Source organism: Mastomys coucha, unplaced genomic scaffold (genome assembly GCF_008632895.1).
Source record: "Mastomys coucha isolate ucsf_1 unplaced genomic scaffold, UCSF_Mcou_1 pScaffold13, whole genome shotgun sequence".
Classification (NCBI taxonomy): Eukaryota; Metazoa; Chordata; class Mammalia; order Rodentia; family Muridae; genus Mastomys; species Mastomys coucha.
Window position 1 is genome coordinate 57324994 of NW_022196895.1, and position 18745 is coordinate 57343738.

General features: G+C 44.9%; 1 protein-coding gene and 1 long non-coding RNA gene across 2 annotated transcripts in view; both read right to left on the bottom strand.

The window, feature by feature from the left end:
- Positions 1 to 11048, bottom strand: part of Arhgef37 (Rho guanine nucleotide exchange factor 37) — a 46196-nt gene extending 35148 nt beyond the window's left edge. Inside the window, exon 1 of the mRNA XM_031366246.1 lies at positions 10995 to 11048. Coding sequence (XP_031222106.1) covers positions 10995 to 11048 — 54 coding nt within the window. The remainder of the gene's footprint in view (positions 1 to 10994) is intronic.
- A 3995-nt stretch (positions 11049 to 15043) lies between these two features.
- The window catches only part of LOC116087235, a 6407-nt gene continuing 2705 nt past the window's right edge, over positions 15044 to 18745 (bottom strand). Inside the window, exons 2-3 of the long non-coding RNA XR_004117321.1 lie at positions 16872 to 16967; positions 15044 to 15129 (exon numbers count right to left, since the gene is read on the bottom strand). This is a non-coding gene — a long non-coding RNA (uncharacterized LOC116087235). The remainder of the gene's footprint in view (positions 15130 to 16871; positions 16968 to 18745) is intronic.

Here is an 18745-nt window from a genome sequence, read left to right on the forward strand (position 1 = left end):
TCAGAAATCCACCTGCCTCTGCCTCCCAAGTGCTGGGATTAAAGGTGTGTGCCACCACTGCCTGGCAGCACACCCTTTCTTCAAGGCAAGTTGGATGCCTAATGAGCATTGTAATCTAAGGCAGGTTCACTCTTTAGAACATGTTCATGTCTTACAATAAGCAATTAAGAACTAAAATCGGGGGCTGGCAAGATGGCTCAGTGGGTAAGAGCACTGACTGCTCTTCCGAAGATCCTGAGTTTGGAACCCAGCAACCACATGGTGGCTCACAACCGCCCATAATGAGATCTGACGCCCTCTTCTGGTGTGTCTGAAGTCAGCTACAGTGAATTGGGTCAGAGCGAGTGGGGCAGAGAGAGCAGGGCTGGCAGAGGTCCTGAGTTCAGTTCCCAGCAGCCACACACATGATGGCTCATGGCCATCTGTACAGCTACAGTGTACTCATACACATAAAATAAATAAAAAGAAAGAAAACAACAACAATAAAAAAAATACAAAGGATTTAAAGAAAAGAAAAAAGGAAGAACTAAAATCAAGCCAGACACGGTTGTGCGTGCCTTTAATCCAAACACTGGGAAGGCAGAGGTCAGTGGATCTCTAAATTCAAGCCAACCTGGTCTACAGAGTGAGTTCCAGGAAAGCCCAGGGCTCCACAGTGAAACCCTGTATCCAAACAAACCAACCAACCAACAAACAAAATAAGGAAGTAAAATCAGGGACCACAAGTGTATATCAGTATAATGTGCTTAACATTTGCCAGGCCCTGAACTCAGTGCCCAGTTCCTGGCAACACACCCACATGCACTCGTGCACTCACGCATGCCCGAGAGAGCACACACACACACACACACACACACACACACACACACACACACACACACTGGTGTACCAATTAAGCTCTTCCTGGCACATCCTTGATGCGAAAGGGAAACTGTCAATGGTGCATCTATGCTTCTACAGCAAGCTGATGCTTTTCTTTGTTTGTTTGTTTTGTTTTGTTTTTTTTCGAGACAGGGTTTCCACCTGCCTCTGCCTCCCAAGTGCTAGGATTAAAGGCGTGCACCACCACCACCCGGCAGCTTCTTACTTTTAAACTGCATAAAACTGGGTTGATTCTCTTTTCTCATTTCTCTACTGGGACAGCAGGACTTGGAACACCCCTACACATTCACTCAACAAGGAGTGTGCTGGTGTGTACCTAGAATTCCAGCACTTGGGGGCTAGAAGCAGATGGATCTTGGGTTCAAGACCAGCCTGAGCTAATAGAGAGAGATCCTTGGGAGAGGTAGATAGAGACAGAGACAGACAGAGTCATACGCAGAGTCGAAGACAGAGTCGGACACAGAGACAGAGGCACAGGTGGAGATTGGAGGGAGGGGGGTAGAGAAAGACAGAGATTACAAGTAGGGAAAATAAATATCCTTAGCATTCTTTCTTTCTTTCTCTCTTTCTTTCTTTCTTAATTTATTTACTTATTTACTACACTTATTTGGCTTGGCAAGTGCATGTGTATGGAGGAGTTGGTTCTCCCCTTCTACCACATGGATCCTGGAGATGGATCCCAGGTCATCAAGCTTGGTGTCAAGTGTCTTAACACACTGTACCATCTTTCCAGCCCAGAGAGCCCTAACTTAAAATTCTGAGAGAAAAGAAAAAAAGCATGAGACCTAGAGTCTGAGATTGCGGGATGGTTCATGGAGAGCTGTCCAAGGTGTAGGTCAGGAGCCATGATAGTAAAAGACCCTGCTGAGGAAGAACGGGAGGGAAGACCGATAAAAGCAACAATGGCCAGGAGGGGGGATCCTGGCTGAAAGGCATGGTTGAGGAGACCTCGGTGGCAGTCAGAAGAAAAAGTCCTATACAAAGCGCTTGCAGCTCTCAAACTCAGAAGGGTCTGAGATTGAAATTTGTATGCCCTGCCCCTACTTGATTGAGTGTGTTTATGTATGTATCTTATGTAGACAGGCACACACATATAGAGAGGTTAGACGTCAACTTCAGGTGTCAGTCCTGGCCTTCCATCTTGTTTGAGGTAGAATCTCTTTGTTGCTTGATGCTGGACCTTGTACACCAGGCTAGCTGACCCTTGAGTGCCCAGAGATTCTCTTGTCTTCTATCCACTGGTATTACGAATGAGTGTCATTCTAGCTTTTTGAATGGGTTCCATTCCCATTTGAATGGGAACCAAACTCAGGCCATGAGGTTTGCAAAGCTAGTGACTTTACCTGTTGGGCCATCTCTCAAGTACCACTGCTAACCGTATTCTTAAGATTCATGCTCAGCCGGGGCTTGGTGGCGCACGCCTTTAATCCCAGCACTTGAGAGGCAGAGGCAGGCGGATTTCTGAGTTCGAGGCCAGCCTGGTTCTGAGTTCCAGGACAGCCAGGGCTACACAGAGAAACCCTGTCTCAAAAAAAAAAAAAAAAAATTCATGCTCAGTGCCTAGCAGTTGAGGGCTAACAGCCGTACAGGTCCTTTGTGCCTACATTATAGCTTCCAGTTTAGTCTTTCCATGAGATTCCTGAGTGTATGAACTTTCTTGTGCCTTCCCTCGGGCTCTTTTCCTTCTGTTTGTTTGTTTTGTCCTATCCCAATGTATTTTTCCTGTTATATTTTATTTTATTACAGAATATTTTGTTATTATCCCTTAGAAGCCTGTTTGTTTTCTAATGAGGAAAAAAGGGGGAGTGGATCCGGATGGGAGGGAAGGTAGGGAGGAACTGGAAGGCGTAGACAGAGGGGAAACCATAATCAAGATACACTATGTGAAGGAAAAAAAAATCTATTCTCAACAAGAGGAAAAATATTCATGCTCAGAAACATATAAAAAAGGCATACTACTTGATGGCTCTGCTCTGTCATTGGTCCTACAAATAATTGTAAGAGGAACTATGAAGGTTTGGAGCCCAGGCCTGGAGCCAAGAAAATCTAATTTCAAATTGTTTTTATAGGCTTTTGAGTCAGGGTCTCATGTTGCCCAGGCTAACTTGAGCTCTCACATGGCCACACTTGGCCTTGATCCTCTGTTCCCACCTCCCAAGAATGAGGACATCAGGCTTGACGACCAGCTGCTGATTTGAAATTTTGATTTTGTGATCAATTTACCAACCTTCCCAGCATGTTTATCCAACCATCCTTATATGATTTGATAAGAGAATGTCTAATGGAGTGCCTGGAACATAAGCTCTCAGCTGGTTTTTATTACTATTTTTTTGTTAAACTGGAAAGCTAGTGTGATGGTTTGTATATGCTTGGCTCAGGGAGTGGCACTATTAGAAGGTGTGGCCCTGTTGGGGGAGGTTTGGCCTTGGAGTAGGTGTATCACTGTGGGTGTGGGTTTTAAGACCCTCTTCCTAGCTTCCTGGAAGTCAGTATTTGGCTAGCAGCCTTCAGATGAAGATGTAGAACTCTCAGCTCCTCCTGCACCATGCCTGCCTGGATGCTGACATGTTCCCGCCATGATGATAATGGACTGAACTTCTGAACCTGTAAGCCAGCCCCAATTAAATGTTGTCCTTTATAAGACTTTCCTTGGTCATGGTGTCTGTTCACAGCAGTAAAACCCTAGACAGCTAGTATTATCATTGACCAGGTGGATGAAAAGTTATCTACGAATATTTGCTGACTGATTTTGTCGAAACCAATTAAATTCAAGTAACCAGAGACTTAGAACAGTTCATCATGACTGAAGTGTTAATCGCCATCACCACCATCATTGACAATAAGAGCTATGAGACATCACCTGAAATTGCTGCTTTTGACTCAAAAATAGAACTGAGAGAGAGAGTGGGTCCTGAGGATGTAACTCAATCCAGTCATAATGGTGACTGATTCCTTTCCGGTTTTATTTTCACAAGAGCTAATACATTTTTCTTCTCTACCTCCACCTTGGCTTATGGCAGTGAATTGGATTTCTGCCACTTGATTAAGACAAATGGCCTTTGAGTCCTCGGAAGGAAACAGGCCACTGGGAGTCAGCACAGGGTAATAAAAAAAAAAAGAAGAAGAAGAAGAAGAAGAAGAAGCAGGTCATGCCAGACTATCCTCATTCTCTGGCAGGCAGTCAACTGCATCGGTAGATCAAAGGAATGCTGTTGCCTATGTAGCCCAGCAAGGTCTTGTGATTCTCTCAGGACATCCTTACAAACAAGAAAGAAAGATGTGGTAATGGAGACTAGGGAAAAGGGCATTGAGAGCCAATCATGGGCCCTAAAAATTGATAAAAAATTGTCAGGCAAGATGCACTCACCGAGACAACAGTGTCATTACTGTTCATGAATAACCATCTGATTTCAGATCACATTTGAGGCCTGCCGCATAGGGAATAATGCCTGGCACTAACATCCTGGTCAAAAGCCCGTGCACGCGGAGAGGAAGGTCCTAAGCCCTAGTGGGGAAACTACAAAAAGCATTTGTTTTGTTAAACAGACACCTTGTCAAACTGCCTTCTAAATATTTATGTTCACACCCATGCATTAGTGTTGTTCTCAACCTCAGCAAGAGAAGTTTCTACAATGGGTCAAAGTTAAGGCCCACAACTGGTTGGCTGAGGCTAAGTGCTGGTTAGCCTCTAAATGGATCATCTATATCACACTCTGCTTTATCTCCTCCACAGAGTTCAGGGAACACAGCGGGCGGAGAAAGGGGTGGAAAGCTTGAGGAGGGGGAGGAACGCTGTGAGATGTTTCTTCTGGACCTGATAGGCCTGTTGCATTCACAGACCCACATACATATTCCCGGCGGAAGATCAAGACGGACAGCATTCCATCTGGGTGGGGGAGGGGCCATGAGGCCCCGCCCTCCGATGAAGAATTATTGGCAGTTGTTGCCTGGGGAGGGGTGGTGGTTTTTGCCCCAGGGGTGTGGCTACTGGTAGGTTGCACTTGCTCCTCATGTTTCCACACCCATACATATGCAGACAGAACTAATTGAATATCATGGAATACAAAGAAATAGGGAAACATGAAGGTAGGAAAGGAATCGTAGAGGTCTAGAGAGAGTGGAAGGGGAGCTAGGTATGTATATGATCAAGAAACATTGTATACACATGTGAAATTGTGAAAGAGATTTTTTTTACTTCAATTGTTTTTGTTTGTTTGTTTTTCAAGACAGGCTCTCACTTTGTAGTGCTGGCTGTCCTGAAATTCTCTCTGTAGACCAGGCTGGCCTCAATTCAGAGATTCACCTATCTGCCCCTGCCTACTGAATGCTGGGGTTAAAGGCATGTACATCACCTGAGTTCTATTCTGTTTACTGATATCCACTAATCGCTCCAGTGTTTCCTATCTGAAAGACCACTGGAGTTCACACACACCACCTTCTTCCTGAAAGAGTATGACAGATTCCTGACTGGAATCATGGCAGCAGCATGCCATGGTCTTTAAAACATGAAAACTAGGACTCATCTTTGAGTAATATTTTTAATACAAGCTAGAGAGATGGATTAAGGGGTTTAAAACACTGGCTGCTCTTCCAGAGGACACGGGTTCAATTCCCAGCACCCACGGGGCAGCTCACAACTCCAGTCCCAGGGGATAAATCATCTCTTCTTGCCTCCTTGGGTCCTAGGCACACATGTGGTGCAGGCAAAAATTCATACAAATAAAACTAAATAAACAAAATTTTTGAAAATAGATATATCTCGGGATTGGAGAGATGGCTCCGCGGTTAAGAGCACTAACTGCACTTCCAGAGGTCCTGAGTTCAATTCTCAGCAACCACATGGTGGCTCACAACCATCTGTAATGGGATCCGATGCCCTCTTCTGGTGTGTCTGAAGACAGCTACAGTGTGCTCACATACATGAAATTAAAAAAAAAAAAAAAAAAAAGATATATCTCTAATAAAATCTTGAGAAGGGAAGGAGAGTTGGGCTGTAAGCTCAAGGGTAGGTCTTGCGCTTAGCCTGTGCAAGGCCCTAAGTTTGATGCCCACCCCCAAAAGAAAGAAGAAATCTGTCTACAGAACAGAAAACCATGAAATTGATCACCTTACTCTACTTAAAGGACAGATGAGAGACTGGGGACATGGTCCACCTCGCGAGCTTCGATCAATTCCTGGAAGCCACACAATCTGTAATTCCAGCACTCTTACATTGAGATGGGGTGAAGACAAGAAAATCACCTCAAAGCTCCCAGGACAGCCAATGTGGATAGGCTATACAGTGCTGAGGCAGAAACAAGAGGGGCTGCCTCCCAGGAATTACCTCCTCACCTCCACATGCAGACCTTGGCATTTGCAGGAATGTGCAGGCACACACACACATTAATTAATAAATAGTTTTTAAAAACTAAGCATTATTGTAGTCTAAGGCATGCTCACTCCTGAGAAGATTATGATGCCTTATAATAAGTAATTACGAACTAAAATCAGAGCTGGGTGGTGGGTGGTGGTGCACATCTTTAAGGAGGCAGAGGCAGGCGGATCTCTGAGTTTAAGGCCAGCCTGGTCTCTACACAGTGAGTTTCCGGACATCCAGGGTCACACAGAGAAACTCTTATTTTGAAAAACTAAAACAAACAAAACCAAACACCTAGACCAGTCTTCCTTGACTCCAATGCCTCTTCCAAAGAATCAATAACAAATTTACTTATTTGTTTAATTATTTGGTGGTTCGTTTGACAAAGTATAAACTTTCACAAAGGCAAGGCATCATGTCTTATTTTGTTCACTGACATACTACTTGCTGTCTGCTCTAGAGCTAGCACATAATATGTGTTCAGTTAATAAACTAAATAAATGACATAGGTAAATACAAAGAACCATCGTTAAATAGCCAATGACACTGAGACTAATATTCCCTTACACAAGTCTTTGATTCTTCTTTGAAGACACCAAAAAGCTTGAGGTCAGAAAAGAACTGGCAATTCCCCTTGATTTGTATGCAAAAGGGAACAAGATGCTACGCACTCTCTATGGCTGCCTCTTCCTTTCAGAAAAAATTATTTTGAGCTCTTACCATGCAGTAGCATGTAGTAATATCTCATCATTCTTTACAGCTGCACAATACTATGTTATGGCTATACATAGGCTGCTGTGGATACACATATGTTATAGGTACCTGTGTTGTATGTTTATCTGTACACTATGATTATCAGGGTACCGGATAAACAACTGGTTGTTCCTATTACCTAACTGGTTCCTCTGTTACCATAGGGCCAGACTCAGTAGTGGAATGTTTGGGTCACGTGATAGGATTCCTTAACTTATAAGGAAATGTTAAGCTCTTTCTAAAGCAGTCTTTGGTTTGACATTCCCACCAGCAGTGTGAGCTGGATCTGCTCTGCCTCCTGGTCAACATTGGCACAGTCAGTCTTTCTTGTTTCTCTGGGGTTAATAACCTTGAATGCCCTTTCAAGCTCTTATTTACCACTGATATAGTCCTTTGAACAACCTCTTTAACATATGCAAGTTAAGAAAAGGGCTCTTGCTCATTATAGAACCAAGTAATAACAGAGAAGGGTGTGAAGGAGAGGGCCTAGTCCTCCACACTAACCACCACCCCATGGCTTGCAGGTAACCACAGGGATGTGAATCACCAGAGACAAATACAAATTAAGCACAGAACCCCCGTCAGAAAGTTCTGGTTCAGTGGGCTGGCCTGCAGCATTTAACAAATGTCTAGGAGGTTTGTTGTTGTTGTTGTTGGTGGTGGTGGTAGTTTTTTTTTTTTTTTAAGATTTATTTTATTTATATGAGTACACTGTAACTGTCTTCTGACATGCCAGACAAGGGCATCGGATCCCATTACAGGTGGTTGTGAGCCACCATATGGTTGCTGGGAACTGAACTCAGGACCTCTGGAAAACTGGCCAGTACTCTCAACTGCTGAGCCATCTCTCCAGCCCAGGAGTTTTTGATGTAAATATTCTATAAATTATGTCTCAAAAAGTCTGTTCTGGAATATAGTAAGTGGGTCTCGGGGAGGTATGGGGGCGGGCACTCAACTGTCATCAAGTAAGGCAGGGCCTTTTGTTAAAATAGGAAGTATGTTTGTGATAAATGGTCCTCTACTGAGGGCTAAAGTTTGAAGTATAAGAGGTCTAACCTGATCGTTAAAACCTGCTGTAGCAGCACGTGTCTTTAATCCCAGCACTCAGGAGGCAGAGGCTGGCAGATCTCTGTAAGTTTGAGTCCAGCTTAGTCTCCTGAGTGAGTTCCAGGACAGCCAGAGCTACATAATGAGACCCTGTTTTGAAGAAAAGAAAGAAAGAAAGAAAAAGAAAAAGAAAGGAAATTCAAAATGTTAGAAACTACTGGAGTGAGGGCAGGGGTGACAGGAGCAATAGTTTGGCTATTAAGAGCTCTGATTGTGGGCTGAAGAGATGGCAACCTCAGAGGTTCAGGGCACTTACTGTTCTTCCAGAGGTCCTGAATATGGTGTGCAGGTATATATGCAGGCAGAGCACTGTGTACATAATAAATAAATAAATCTTAAAGAAGAAAGAAAGAAAGAAAGAAAGAAAGAGAGAGAGAGAGAGAGAGAGAGAGAGAGAGAGAGAGAGAGAAAGAAAGAAAGAAAGAAAGAAAGAAAGAAAGAAAGAAAGAAAGAAAGAAAAGGAAAGAAAAGTTGCTGGGCGGTGGTGGCACATGCCTTTAATCCCAGCACTGGGAGGCAGAGGCAGGGGGATTTCTGAGTTCGAGGCCAGCCTAGTCTACAGAGTGAGTTCCAGGACAGCCAGGGCTACACAAAGAAACCCTGCCTCAAAAAAAAAAAAAAAAAAATCCTATGAATTAAGAAGAGGGTGAAAGAGACACGTCTCTCTTCTCTTCTTCTCTTCTTTTCCCTTCTCTCTCTTCTCTTTTCTTCTCTTCTCTTTGTCAATACATAGTCAGACAAGTGGTATGAGTCTTAACCCAAATTAAACAACAGCTATTTACCCTTAGCCAGACTTCCCTGGCTCTACCTGGAAAGTTGAAAGGGATAGAGAAAGGAGCCCATACAGTCTTTTTATAGAGCAGTGGGTCTGTCCAGTCTATGTTTTCACAACTACAGAGCCACAGATTTAAAGTTCTTCAGCCTGTCAATAAACAAACACCAGGCTGTGGACTGTCAAGCTTGGCAAATGCCACACTGCTTTGGTGACAGCTCTCAGACACACCCCCTCTCCATAGTTAAATAAAAAGCCATTGATTTGAACTGGAGCAGAATCAACCAAGGCACTGTTTGCCGCAGTAATCTGCTGATCCGAGAGAGAGGCAAGCCAGCTGTTGGCGAATCCTGTGCCCTGGAAGAAATTCAATGAGGCCATGTGGCTGAGCAAGAATGGTGCTGCCAGGTCCCAGTTCATGTCCTCTTTCCTCTCCTTTAAAAACACGCCATAAGGTTCTGGCTCCATTCAGAAGAGGCAAGTGACACCTAGGGACCACCTCTGCTAGAGTATCTGGTAGTTTCCATTTTTAGTTTTGACTTTGGGTCACATAGTAAATTGAGGGGCTGGAGAGAGGGCTCAGTGATTAAGAATGCCCGCTGCTCTTCCAGAGGACCTGAGTTCAGTTCCCCCTCACCAATGTCACTTAGCTCACAACCACTTGGAACTCCAGCTCCATGGGGATTGGGAGGCATCTGACCTCAGGGAGTCCCTGCACTCAGAAGCACATACCTACAAACATGCACACACACACACACACACACACACACACACACACACACACACACACACACATAATCAAAATAAATACAAGTACCTTAAAAACAGTGAATGAAGCACTTCGCTACAACTTATGGAAGCTACTCTCACCGGGGTATGTGCTGTGTTTTGCTAGTCACAATATCATTGACTTTATTATACTTTCGTGTGTACACTTTCGTTTTTGGGGTGGTGTATGTGTATGGCGGCCAGAGATCCCGGGAGAATGTCTTCCTCAGCCCCTCTCTACTTTACTTACTTACTTACTTTTTTATTTGGCAATCTCTCACTGAGCCTGCTGCTCACCTATTTGGCTAGGGTAGCTGTCCAGCAAGTCTCGAGGACCCCTTTATCTCGGCCTGCCCCCACTCCATGGACTGGAGTTACAGACTCCCCAGCAAGACCAGCCTTTGAAGTGGGTGTTGAGAATCCAATTTCCTGTCCTCATGCCTGCAAGGCTTTGTCCGTTTCGCGATCTCCCCAGCTCCACTCACATACACACTTTTTAAAGTTTTCATTTTACATTACTTTGGACAAAGCCTACTTCCTTCCAGGTCCTTCCTAACTGGCACAGCAGTGTTTGCTCGGATTATCGGCATCAGCCCTTCTGTGGAGCATCTACTGCGTGCCAGGTACCAAGCTTTACATTCAGAACAAACCGGAGGGCAAAGTCCTGGGACTGGAAAAGGGCAAATTGGGCTTCCCAGATCGAATAGGAGGTCAGGAGGCTGCGTAGTGCTGGCTGGCTGACTGGCGCTCTCCCCATGGCCTTCTCCCCCACCCCAATCCACCTGCCAAGGAACAAACTGTTCTCACTGTTCTCAGAGATCCTGCCTGGGTGTGCAGTGGGCAGTGGGTAGCTCTTTTGCCGGACCCCTGACCTCCAGAGGACCAAGAACCAGCACCTGCGCTATGGGTGCGCTTCTCCACTTCCAACTTGCCAGCACGCTGAAACCACCGTTGTGCTTTGTGGACCCAGTTCTGATACCACTTTTCTACCGGGCCAATCCTCCCTTCAATCCGTCTTGAATTTCTTGATCCTTTCCTCCCAAGCCTTGCGAGTCTACTCAATTTCTTAGCCAGGACTCTTTACGGTCCTTTGAATCTTTCCTTTGTTTTAATGAATGGTCTCTTATTAAAAGCCGCCTCCCATCCGACCCAGGCAGCAAGATAAGAAACAGAACAGTTATCATTTACTCTAGCACTGCTTACTTTGCAGGACCTTTCTCCCACTCAGTAAGAGGCTCGGGGGAGCCACATGAATATGGTGGCTCGAGCTCCTAAGAGGCAGGAGACCCAGCACCGTGGGGCCCGGGAATCCGGCCACACCCTGCCTCTCTGCCTCCCACCACCACCGCCACCAACCTCGCGCACCTCATCGGTCCAGCAGCTGTTTCCCCGCAGCCCTCCTGGCGGCATCCTGTCGCCGGGCTGGACTCACCGCGCACGCGCCGGATGCCCTCCGGTGACCCTCGCACCCGCTGGGCTCGGGCTGCCGGGCTCTGGGAAGCTCCTCTGTGTGTTGTGCACGCGCAGAGCGCGCCCCCGCCTTTGTCAGTTGCCACTCTCAAGGCCAGGTTGTTTTCCGCGCGCGCTCCCTGAGTCACCCAGCAGCCGAGGGAGTTCCCGCCCCTCCACCGGTCCCGGGCGGGGCAGCACCTCACCTGCCAACTCACCTGCCCGACTTCACCCCAAGACCAGGGTGACAGGTCGGCTCGTGGGCCCTCCTACTGGTTATGGGTTTCTTCTGTGCTGCGACCAGAATCACTGAACTCGAAGGCTGCTGCGTCTTAACTTACTTTCTATTGCTGTGATTAACATATGACCAGAAACAACTTAGGGAGAGGACCACAGTGGATGTCAAAAACCACACTGTCCATTCTCAAAGGAAGTGAAAGCAGAAAGTCACACCAGGCAGGAAGCTGGAGGCAGGAACTGAAGCAGAGACCATACAGGAATACTGTTTTACGTGCATTCTCCCCCATGATTTTTTTGTTTGTTCAGCCTGCTTTCTTCTCCAAACCAGGGGCTTCAGGTGTGTCACCGTACACAGTGGTCTGGGCCCTTCTACAGCGATCATTAATCAAGAAAATGCCCTCACAGACTTGCCTAGAGGCCAATCTAATGCAGGCATTTTCTCAATAGACCCTAGTTTGTGTCAAGTCGACCAAAACCTAACCAGCTGGAGACTTAACCCTGTGGAGCACTATGGGTTCTTGCTCCAAGGCTCTGCATATGCAATCTTGGACAAAAACTGCCAATAGTTTCTTCCGGGGCGTGAAAATGCTGGTGTTTTATTTCATATTATTATAGTAAGCGAGGGTCACCTCTGGGTACTGAAGATTCAGAAATTAATTGCACAGGTAGGGTCTCGGTTAGCCATAGTCTCCTGTCTTGGACACTGAACTCACAGTTGGAAGAGCTGGAAAATACTGTGAAGCCCAGTGTTCCTTATCAAGGTAATCTAAGCTTGTTTGTAGATACGGCCCTTGCCAGCTCCACCCTAGAATTTATCTAAAGACAGGATCTCACTATGTAGCAATGGCTGACCTGGAACTCACTATAGACTAAGCTGGTGGCAAACACAGAAATCTACTTGCCTCTTCCCTCCCAAGTGCTGGGATTTAAAGCATGCACACTACACCTGGTCCAGATTTTTTATTTTGTTTTTTTAATAAAGATTTCTTCAACTTATAAAGAAATAAATATCACCTTGCCCCTAGAGACAGTAACCCAGAGATAAAAAGGATTCCCCTTTATTTCTTTCTTCAGTAGTAATCTATCTTTAAAGTTTACCTACTTAAAAAAATACATTTGTCAGGGCTGATGAGATGGCTCAGTGGGTAAGAGCACTGACTGCTCTTCCAAAGGTCCTGAGTTCGGATCCCAGCAACCACATGGTGGCTCACAACCACCCGTAATGAGATCTGACGCCCTCTTCTGGTGTGTCTGAAGACAGCTACAGTAAATTACACCGACGCAAGTGGGGCTGGCAGAGGTCCTAAGTTCAGTTCCCAGCAGCCACACACATGATACCCCACAGCCATCTGTACAGCTACAGTGTACTCATACACATAAAAAATAAAATAAAATAAAAAAACATTTGTCCTGGTGGACAAATGCCTTTGATCCCAGCACTCTTGCGAGGTAGAAGCAGGCAGACCTCTATAAGTTCAAGGCTAGCCTGGTTTACAAAACGAGTTCCAGGTCAACCTGGGCTACACAGTGAATTTCTTTCTCAAAAAAAACCAAACAAACAAAAATTCATTTGAATTCATTTAAAATTCAAAAGTGTATTCTGGGGATTATTTCTCATTGATCTTTGGATTTCTTCAGTATACCTGACATACTGCCAAAGACACTGTTAGCATTGAATTAGTGTTAAGTGGGTGGATAAGAGAGTACAAATTAAGAATTGTGAAAGTCGGGCTGGAGAGATGGCTCAGCAGTTAAGAGCACTGACTGCTCTTCCAGTGTGTCTGAAGAGAGCAGTGGCGTACTCATATACAATAAAATAAACAAACAAATAAATAAATAAATCTTTAAAAAAAGAATTGTGAAAGTCAGAGAGAGGAGGGAGGGAGAGAGAGAGAGAGAGAGAGAGAGAAAGAGAGAGAAAGGAGAGAGAGAGAGGAGAGAGAGAGAGAGGGAGAGAGAGAGAGAGAGAGAGAGTGCTCTGATTTGAAATGGGACTGCAGATACTTTGAGAATTAAAAGACAGCTACTCTTTTCTTGGCCATGTCTCCTTTTTCCTGAGGCATACAAGACTTAAGGGGAACTCAGAACTCCCAAACTAGCTGCAAAATCACTCGTGGTATTATTTAGAGATACATACTATAAGCTGTAAGATTGAACTCCTTGGGGTTAAATATATCTAGAAATGATGGACTTACTAGACTCCTAGGGTCTTCAGCAGTAACAAAAACTGGTACTGGTTAACTGAAACACAAATGGAATGCATTGAAAGATCTTTGGAGGGCTCACTGAATCAATAGAGCGTTAGAAGAGAAGGCTCGAGACATGGCTCAGCAGTTAAAATACATGCTCCTCTCCCAGAGGACCCGAGTTTAATTTCTAGCATCCACATTGGGCAGCTTACAATATTCTGGAACTCCAGTTCCAGGTGGATCTTCTGCCTTCTTCTGGCCTCCACATGCGTGGCACACAGGCATACAAGTAGGTGTGTGTGTGTGTGTGTGTGTGTGTGTGTGTGTGTGTGTGTGTGTGTAATAAATCTTAAATAAGCCAGGCAGTGGTGACGTATGCCTTTAATCCCAGCACTTGGGAGGCAGAGGCAGGCAGATTTCTGAGTTTGAGGCCAGCCTGGTCTACAGAATGAGTTCCAGGACAGCCAGGGCTACACAGAGAAACCCTGTCTCAAAAAAAACAAAATAAAATAAAAATAAATAAATCTTAAATAAAATCTTAATAAATCTTTTGTTTGTTTGTTTGTTTGTTTGTTTTTTGTGTTTTTCCAAGACAGAGTTTCTCTGTGTAGCCCTGGCTGTCCTGGAACTCACTCTGTAGACCAAGGCTGGCCTCAATCTCAGAAATCCACCTGCCTCTGCCTCCCAAGTGCTAGGATTAAAGGCATGTGCCACCACCACCTGGCCTAATAAATCTTAAACAAAAGAGACAAAAGGAAAAGGTGAAGAACCAAGCTAGAAACATGGGCAGGCATCAAAGGAGGCTAGATGAGTGATTTTCAACCTGTGTGTGGGTGGCGACCCCTTTAGGGATACCATATCAAATATCCTGTATATCAGATACTTATGTTTCATAACAGTACGAAATTATAGTTACCAATAGTTACAGTAGCAATGAAATAATTTTATGGTTAGGGGTCACCACAACATAAGGAACTGTACTAAATGGTTGCAGCATTAGAACGGTTGAGAACCACTGGGCTAGATGATCAGAACCATGAAGAAACCACACCATAGGAAAAATGCTTCTGCTCTCACACTGGCAGTAGGCTCTCTCATCACCAGGCTCTGTATCTGGTCCAATCATAGCTGACCCAGCGGTCATCCTGAGAACAAGTGTTGACTGACACGTTCATTGTAATTCACTACAGCTGACCAAATACTTTTATGAATTTCCTGTTTCTCTTTGCATCTATCTACCTATCTATCTATCCATCTCTTTCTCAACATAGTCTAAGATGAATGTATTACCTAAAGTGATGTCTTACTTTTTTGTTGCCGTGACAAAATAGCTTAGGAGAAGAAATTTTATTTGTTCATGGTCTCATAGGTTTAAGTCAATGACTGTCCAGGTGCATTGTCGCTAGGCCTGTGGCAGGGGAGAAGTGTCATGGAGGAAGTTCATGGAAAAGGAAAGCTTCTCACCTCCAAGAAATCAGGAGGGAGAACGAAAAGGAGAGAACAGAGATCCACGCCTCCAATTAGCCCCGACCTCCTGACAGCCCACTCTTCTATGAATTCGTCAGTGAGTTGATTCATAAAGGAGGTCGGTGTTCTTGGGCTCCATTTGCACCCTAATAAAAACAAAAGTGTTGGTTTCAAGTTGTCTTAGTTACTTACTAATTGGTATGATTAAAATATCCTGACAGAAGCAACTTATGGGAGAAAGGCTTTGGCTTGGCCTACTGTTTCTGAGAGATTCAGTCCATGATGGTGGAAAATACATGGCAGCAGGCAGGGAAGGTGAGGAGGCAGAAGCAGGAAGATGATTGGTTCTACTACCCCCCCCCCCCCCCCCCCCCCCCCCGCACTCAATAACCAAAGTGTGAGCTGGAAGTGGGGCCAGGCTAAACAGCTTCAAGGTTCCCGTTAATTCTCTAGCATCCCACAAGGTTCCATAGCCTTCCCAAACAGCATCACCAGGAGGGTGTGTGTGTGTGAGTGTGTGTGTGTCTGTATGTGTGTGTCTGTGTGTGTGGGTGTATGTGTGTGTGTATTGTGTGTGTCTCTGTGTGTGTGTCTGTGTGTGTCTGTGCATGTGTCTGTGTGTCTCTGTGTGTATGTGTGTCTGTGTGTGTGTCTGTATGTGTGTGTCTGTATGTGTGTGTCTGTGTGTGTGTCTGTATGTGTGTGTCTGTATGTGTGTGTCTGTGTGTGTAGGTGTGTCTATGTGTCTGTGTGTCTGTGTGTGTGTCTGTGTGTGTGTGTATATGTGTGTGGGTGTATGTGTGTGTGTCTCTGTGTGTGTGTTGTGTCTGTGTGTCTGTGTATGTCCCCAAACATGAGCACTTATAGTGGGCAACCACTTCATGTGCTGTGATCCTGCAGAAGTCCATTTCCAGGCAGTACCTTCACAGTGTTCTGTGCCATCAATAGACCAGGCCCAGTCTTCTCTTTATAATCATAAACAAGATCTCATGAGGACATAGGCACACGTTTGGGAGTGGAGGAGACAGAAAGAGGATCCATAGCCATTTGGGCCACTTCTTCATATAACTCACACAATGCCTTCAGGATATACTTGAGCTTGAGCATGGGTATAGTACATCCATTTAAAGATGGATTGCTCCATCCATCCATCCTGTGCAAAAAACTGGATGTCTCAGAAGTCCCTTCAGCTTCTTTATATCTGGGCCACACCTTGGATGGTGCCAGTCACCTGGAGGTGTGTCTTCTCCTGTCAATTATTCATCTTTAGAAACACTGTCTCACAGATGCAACTAGAGGTGTGTCTCCTAGGTGATTGGGGATCCTGTCAAATTATCAAAGCCCAAGCATCACATTAGTGAATGTGTTCCTAAAGAGAAACATTTTCTCAGTGACCTTCAAGAAGTAAAAGGACATATTAATCAGGGGTTCTCTAGATGGTGCCAACCAATAGAGGTTATATATAGACATGAGAATAGGCAAAGCTGGGGAGGAAGGAAGAAAGATTAATTTCAACAGTTTGGTTTACGCAATTGTGGAGATTCTGTGAGAGTGAAGTCTTCCGTGTGCGTTAGTAGGCTTGGGACTTGGGGAAGTGTTAAAACTTAGGGCCCAAGCCATCTCCTGATACAATTGTTTCCATCAGTCTTTGTTCTTTTTGGGTCTTTGTCTATGCTGAAACTATTTTTTTGTTTGTTTTTTGTTTTTGGTTTTTTGGTTTTTTGGGGGGGGTTGTTTTGTTTTGTTTTGTTTTGAGACAGGGTTTCTCTGTGTAGCCCTGGCTGTCCTGGAACTCACTCTGTAGACCAGGCTGGCCTCCAACTCAGAAATCTGCCTGCCTCTGCCTCTCAAGTTATATACTGAAACTTCTTACAGAGAACAAGCTAACCTTGGACTGGTGGAGACCAGCCTCCTTCTGCCTGTAGACTGAGACAACTCCTTGAGCCAGGCTTCTGGAGCCTTTTCCATGCATGATCCTTTTCTCCTAAAATCCCAGATATATAGATATATAAAAATAGTGTTATAAAACTCAACCCGTGTTAATTAACAAATCATAGAGAAATTTACTTTAAAACAATTCTTTGGTATACATTTTCTTCTAAAGACAGGGAGGGAGGGCCGGGCGGTGGTGGCACACACCTTTAATCCCAGCACTTGGGAGGCAGAGGCAGGCGGATTTCTGAGTTCGAGGCCAGCCTGGTCTACAGAGTGAGTACCAGGACAGCCAGGGCTACACAGAGAAACCCTGACTCGAAAAAAAACAAAAAACAAAAAACAAAAAACAAAAAAAAAAAAGAGGGTTTATTCTGGCTTCTAGTTCCAGGAGGTACACACTGTTATGGGAAGGAACAGGAGGCTGGCTGGTCATTCTATACCCACAGTCAAAAGTTAGATGGTGTAAATTTTAATAATATAAACCTCATATCATTCACTCTTGACAAAAGTACATTTTTAAAGATTTATTTATTCATTTATTTACTACGTATATGAGTACACACTGTAGCTGCACAGATAGTTGTGAGCCTTCATCTGGTTGTTGGGAATTGACTTTTAGGATCTCTGCTCCCTCCAGTCAATGCTCCAGTAGACCCTGCTCACCTCTGCTTGCTCCAGTTTACCACACTCACTTGGTCCCTCCTCACTCCTGCCCAAAGATTTATTTATTATTATAAATAAGTACACTGTAGCTATGTTCAGACACACCAGAAGAAGGTGTCAGATCTCATTATGGGTGGTTGTGAGCCACCATGTGGTTGCTGGGAATTGAACTCACGACCTTCGGAACAGCAGTCCATGCTCTTAACCACTGAGCCATCTCTCTAGCCACACCGTCAGTCCTTAAAAGCCTCGCACACATAGCATACATTCACACAGACAAGCACTCATTCATGTAAATAAAAATAAGCATTTAAAACAATAATAAGCCGAGTAGTGGTGGCACACGCCTTTAATCCCAGCACTTGGGAGGCAGAGGCAGGTGGATTTCTGAGTTTGAGGCCAGCCTGGGCTACAGAGTGAGTACCAGGATAGCCAAGGCTATGCAGAGAAACCCTGTCTCGAAAAACTTAAAAAAATGAAAAAGAAAAAAAAGAAACTAGGGGGCTGGAGAGATGGCTCAGCGGTTAAGAGCACTGACTGCTCTTCCAGAGGTCCTGAGTTCAAATCCCAGCAACCACATGATGGCTCACAACCATCTGTAATGGGATCCTATGTCCTCTTCTGGTGTGTCTGAAGACAGCAACAGTGCACTTATATACATAAAATAAAGAAAAAAAAAAAGAAACTAGGGTTATCTCTCTTGCTTCTCTCTTGCCCTCTTGGGCTCTTTCCTTTTCCCCTCCCTTTCCTATTCCTTTCCCCTTCTCTCCATTTGTTCATGACAGGCCTCTCTAATCTCTTCTCTCTCTCTCTCTCTCTCTCTCTCTCTCTCTCTCTCTCTCTCTCTCTCTCTCCCTCCCTCCCTCTTTCTCTACCTCTACTACCCTCTTAACTCCCCTCCCCATGCCCTGAACAAACTCTATTCTATACTAAAGAAATAAAGAAAGAAAGAAGGAAAGAGAGAAAAGGAGAAAGAAAGAAACTAAGGTTATAAAAAGATGCCATTGCAGGCAGGCGGTGGTGGCTGCCATTGCAGGCAGGCGGTGGTGGCACATGTCTTTAATCCCAGCACTTGGGAAGCAGAGGCAGATGGATCTCTGAGTTCGAGGCCAGCCTGGTGTACAGAGTGAGTTCCAGGACAGCCAGAGCTATACAGAGAAACCC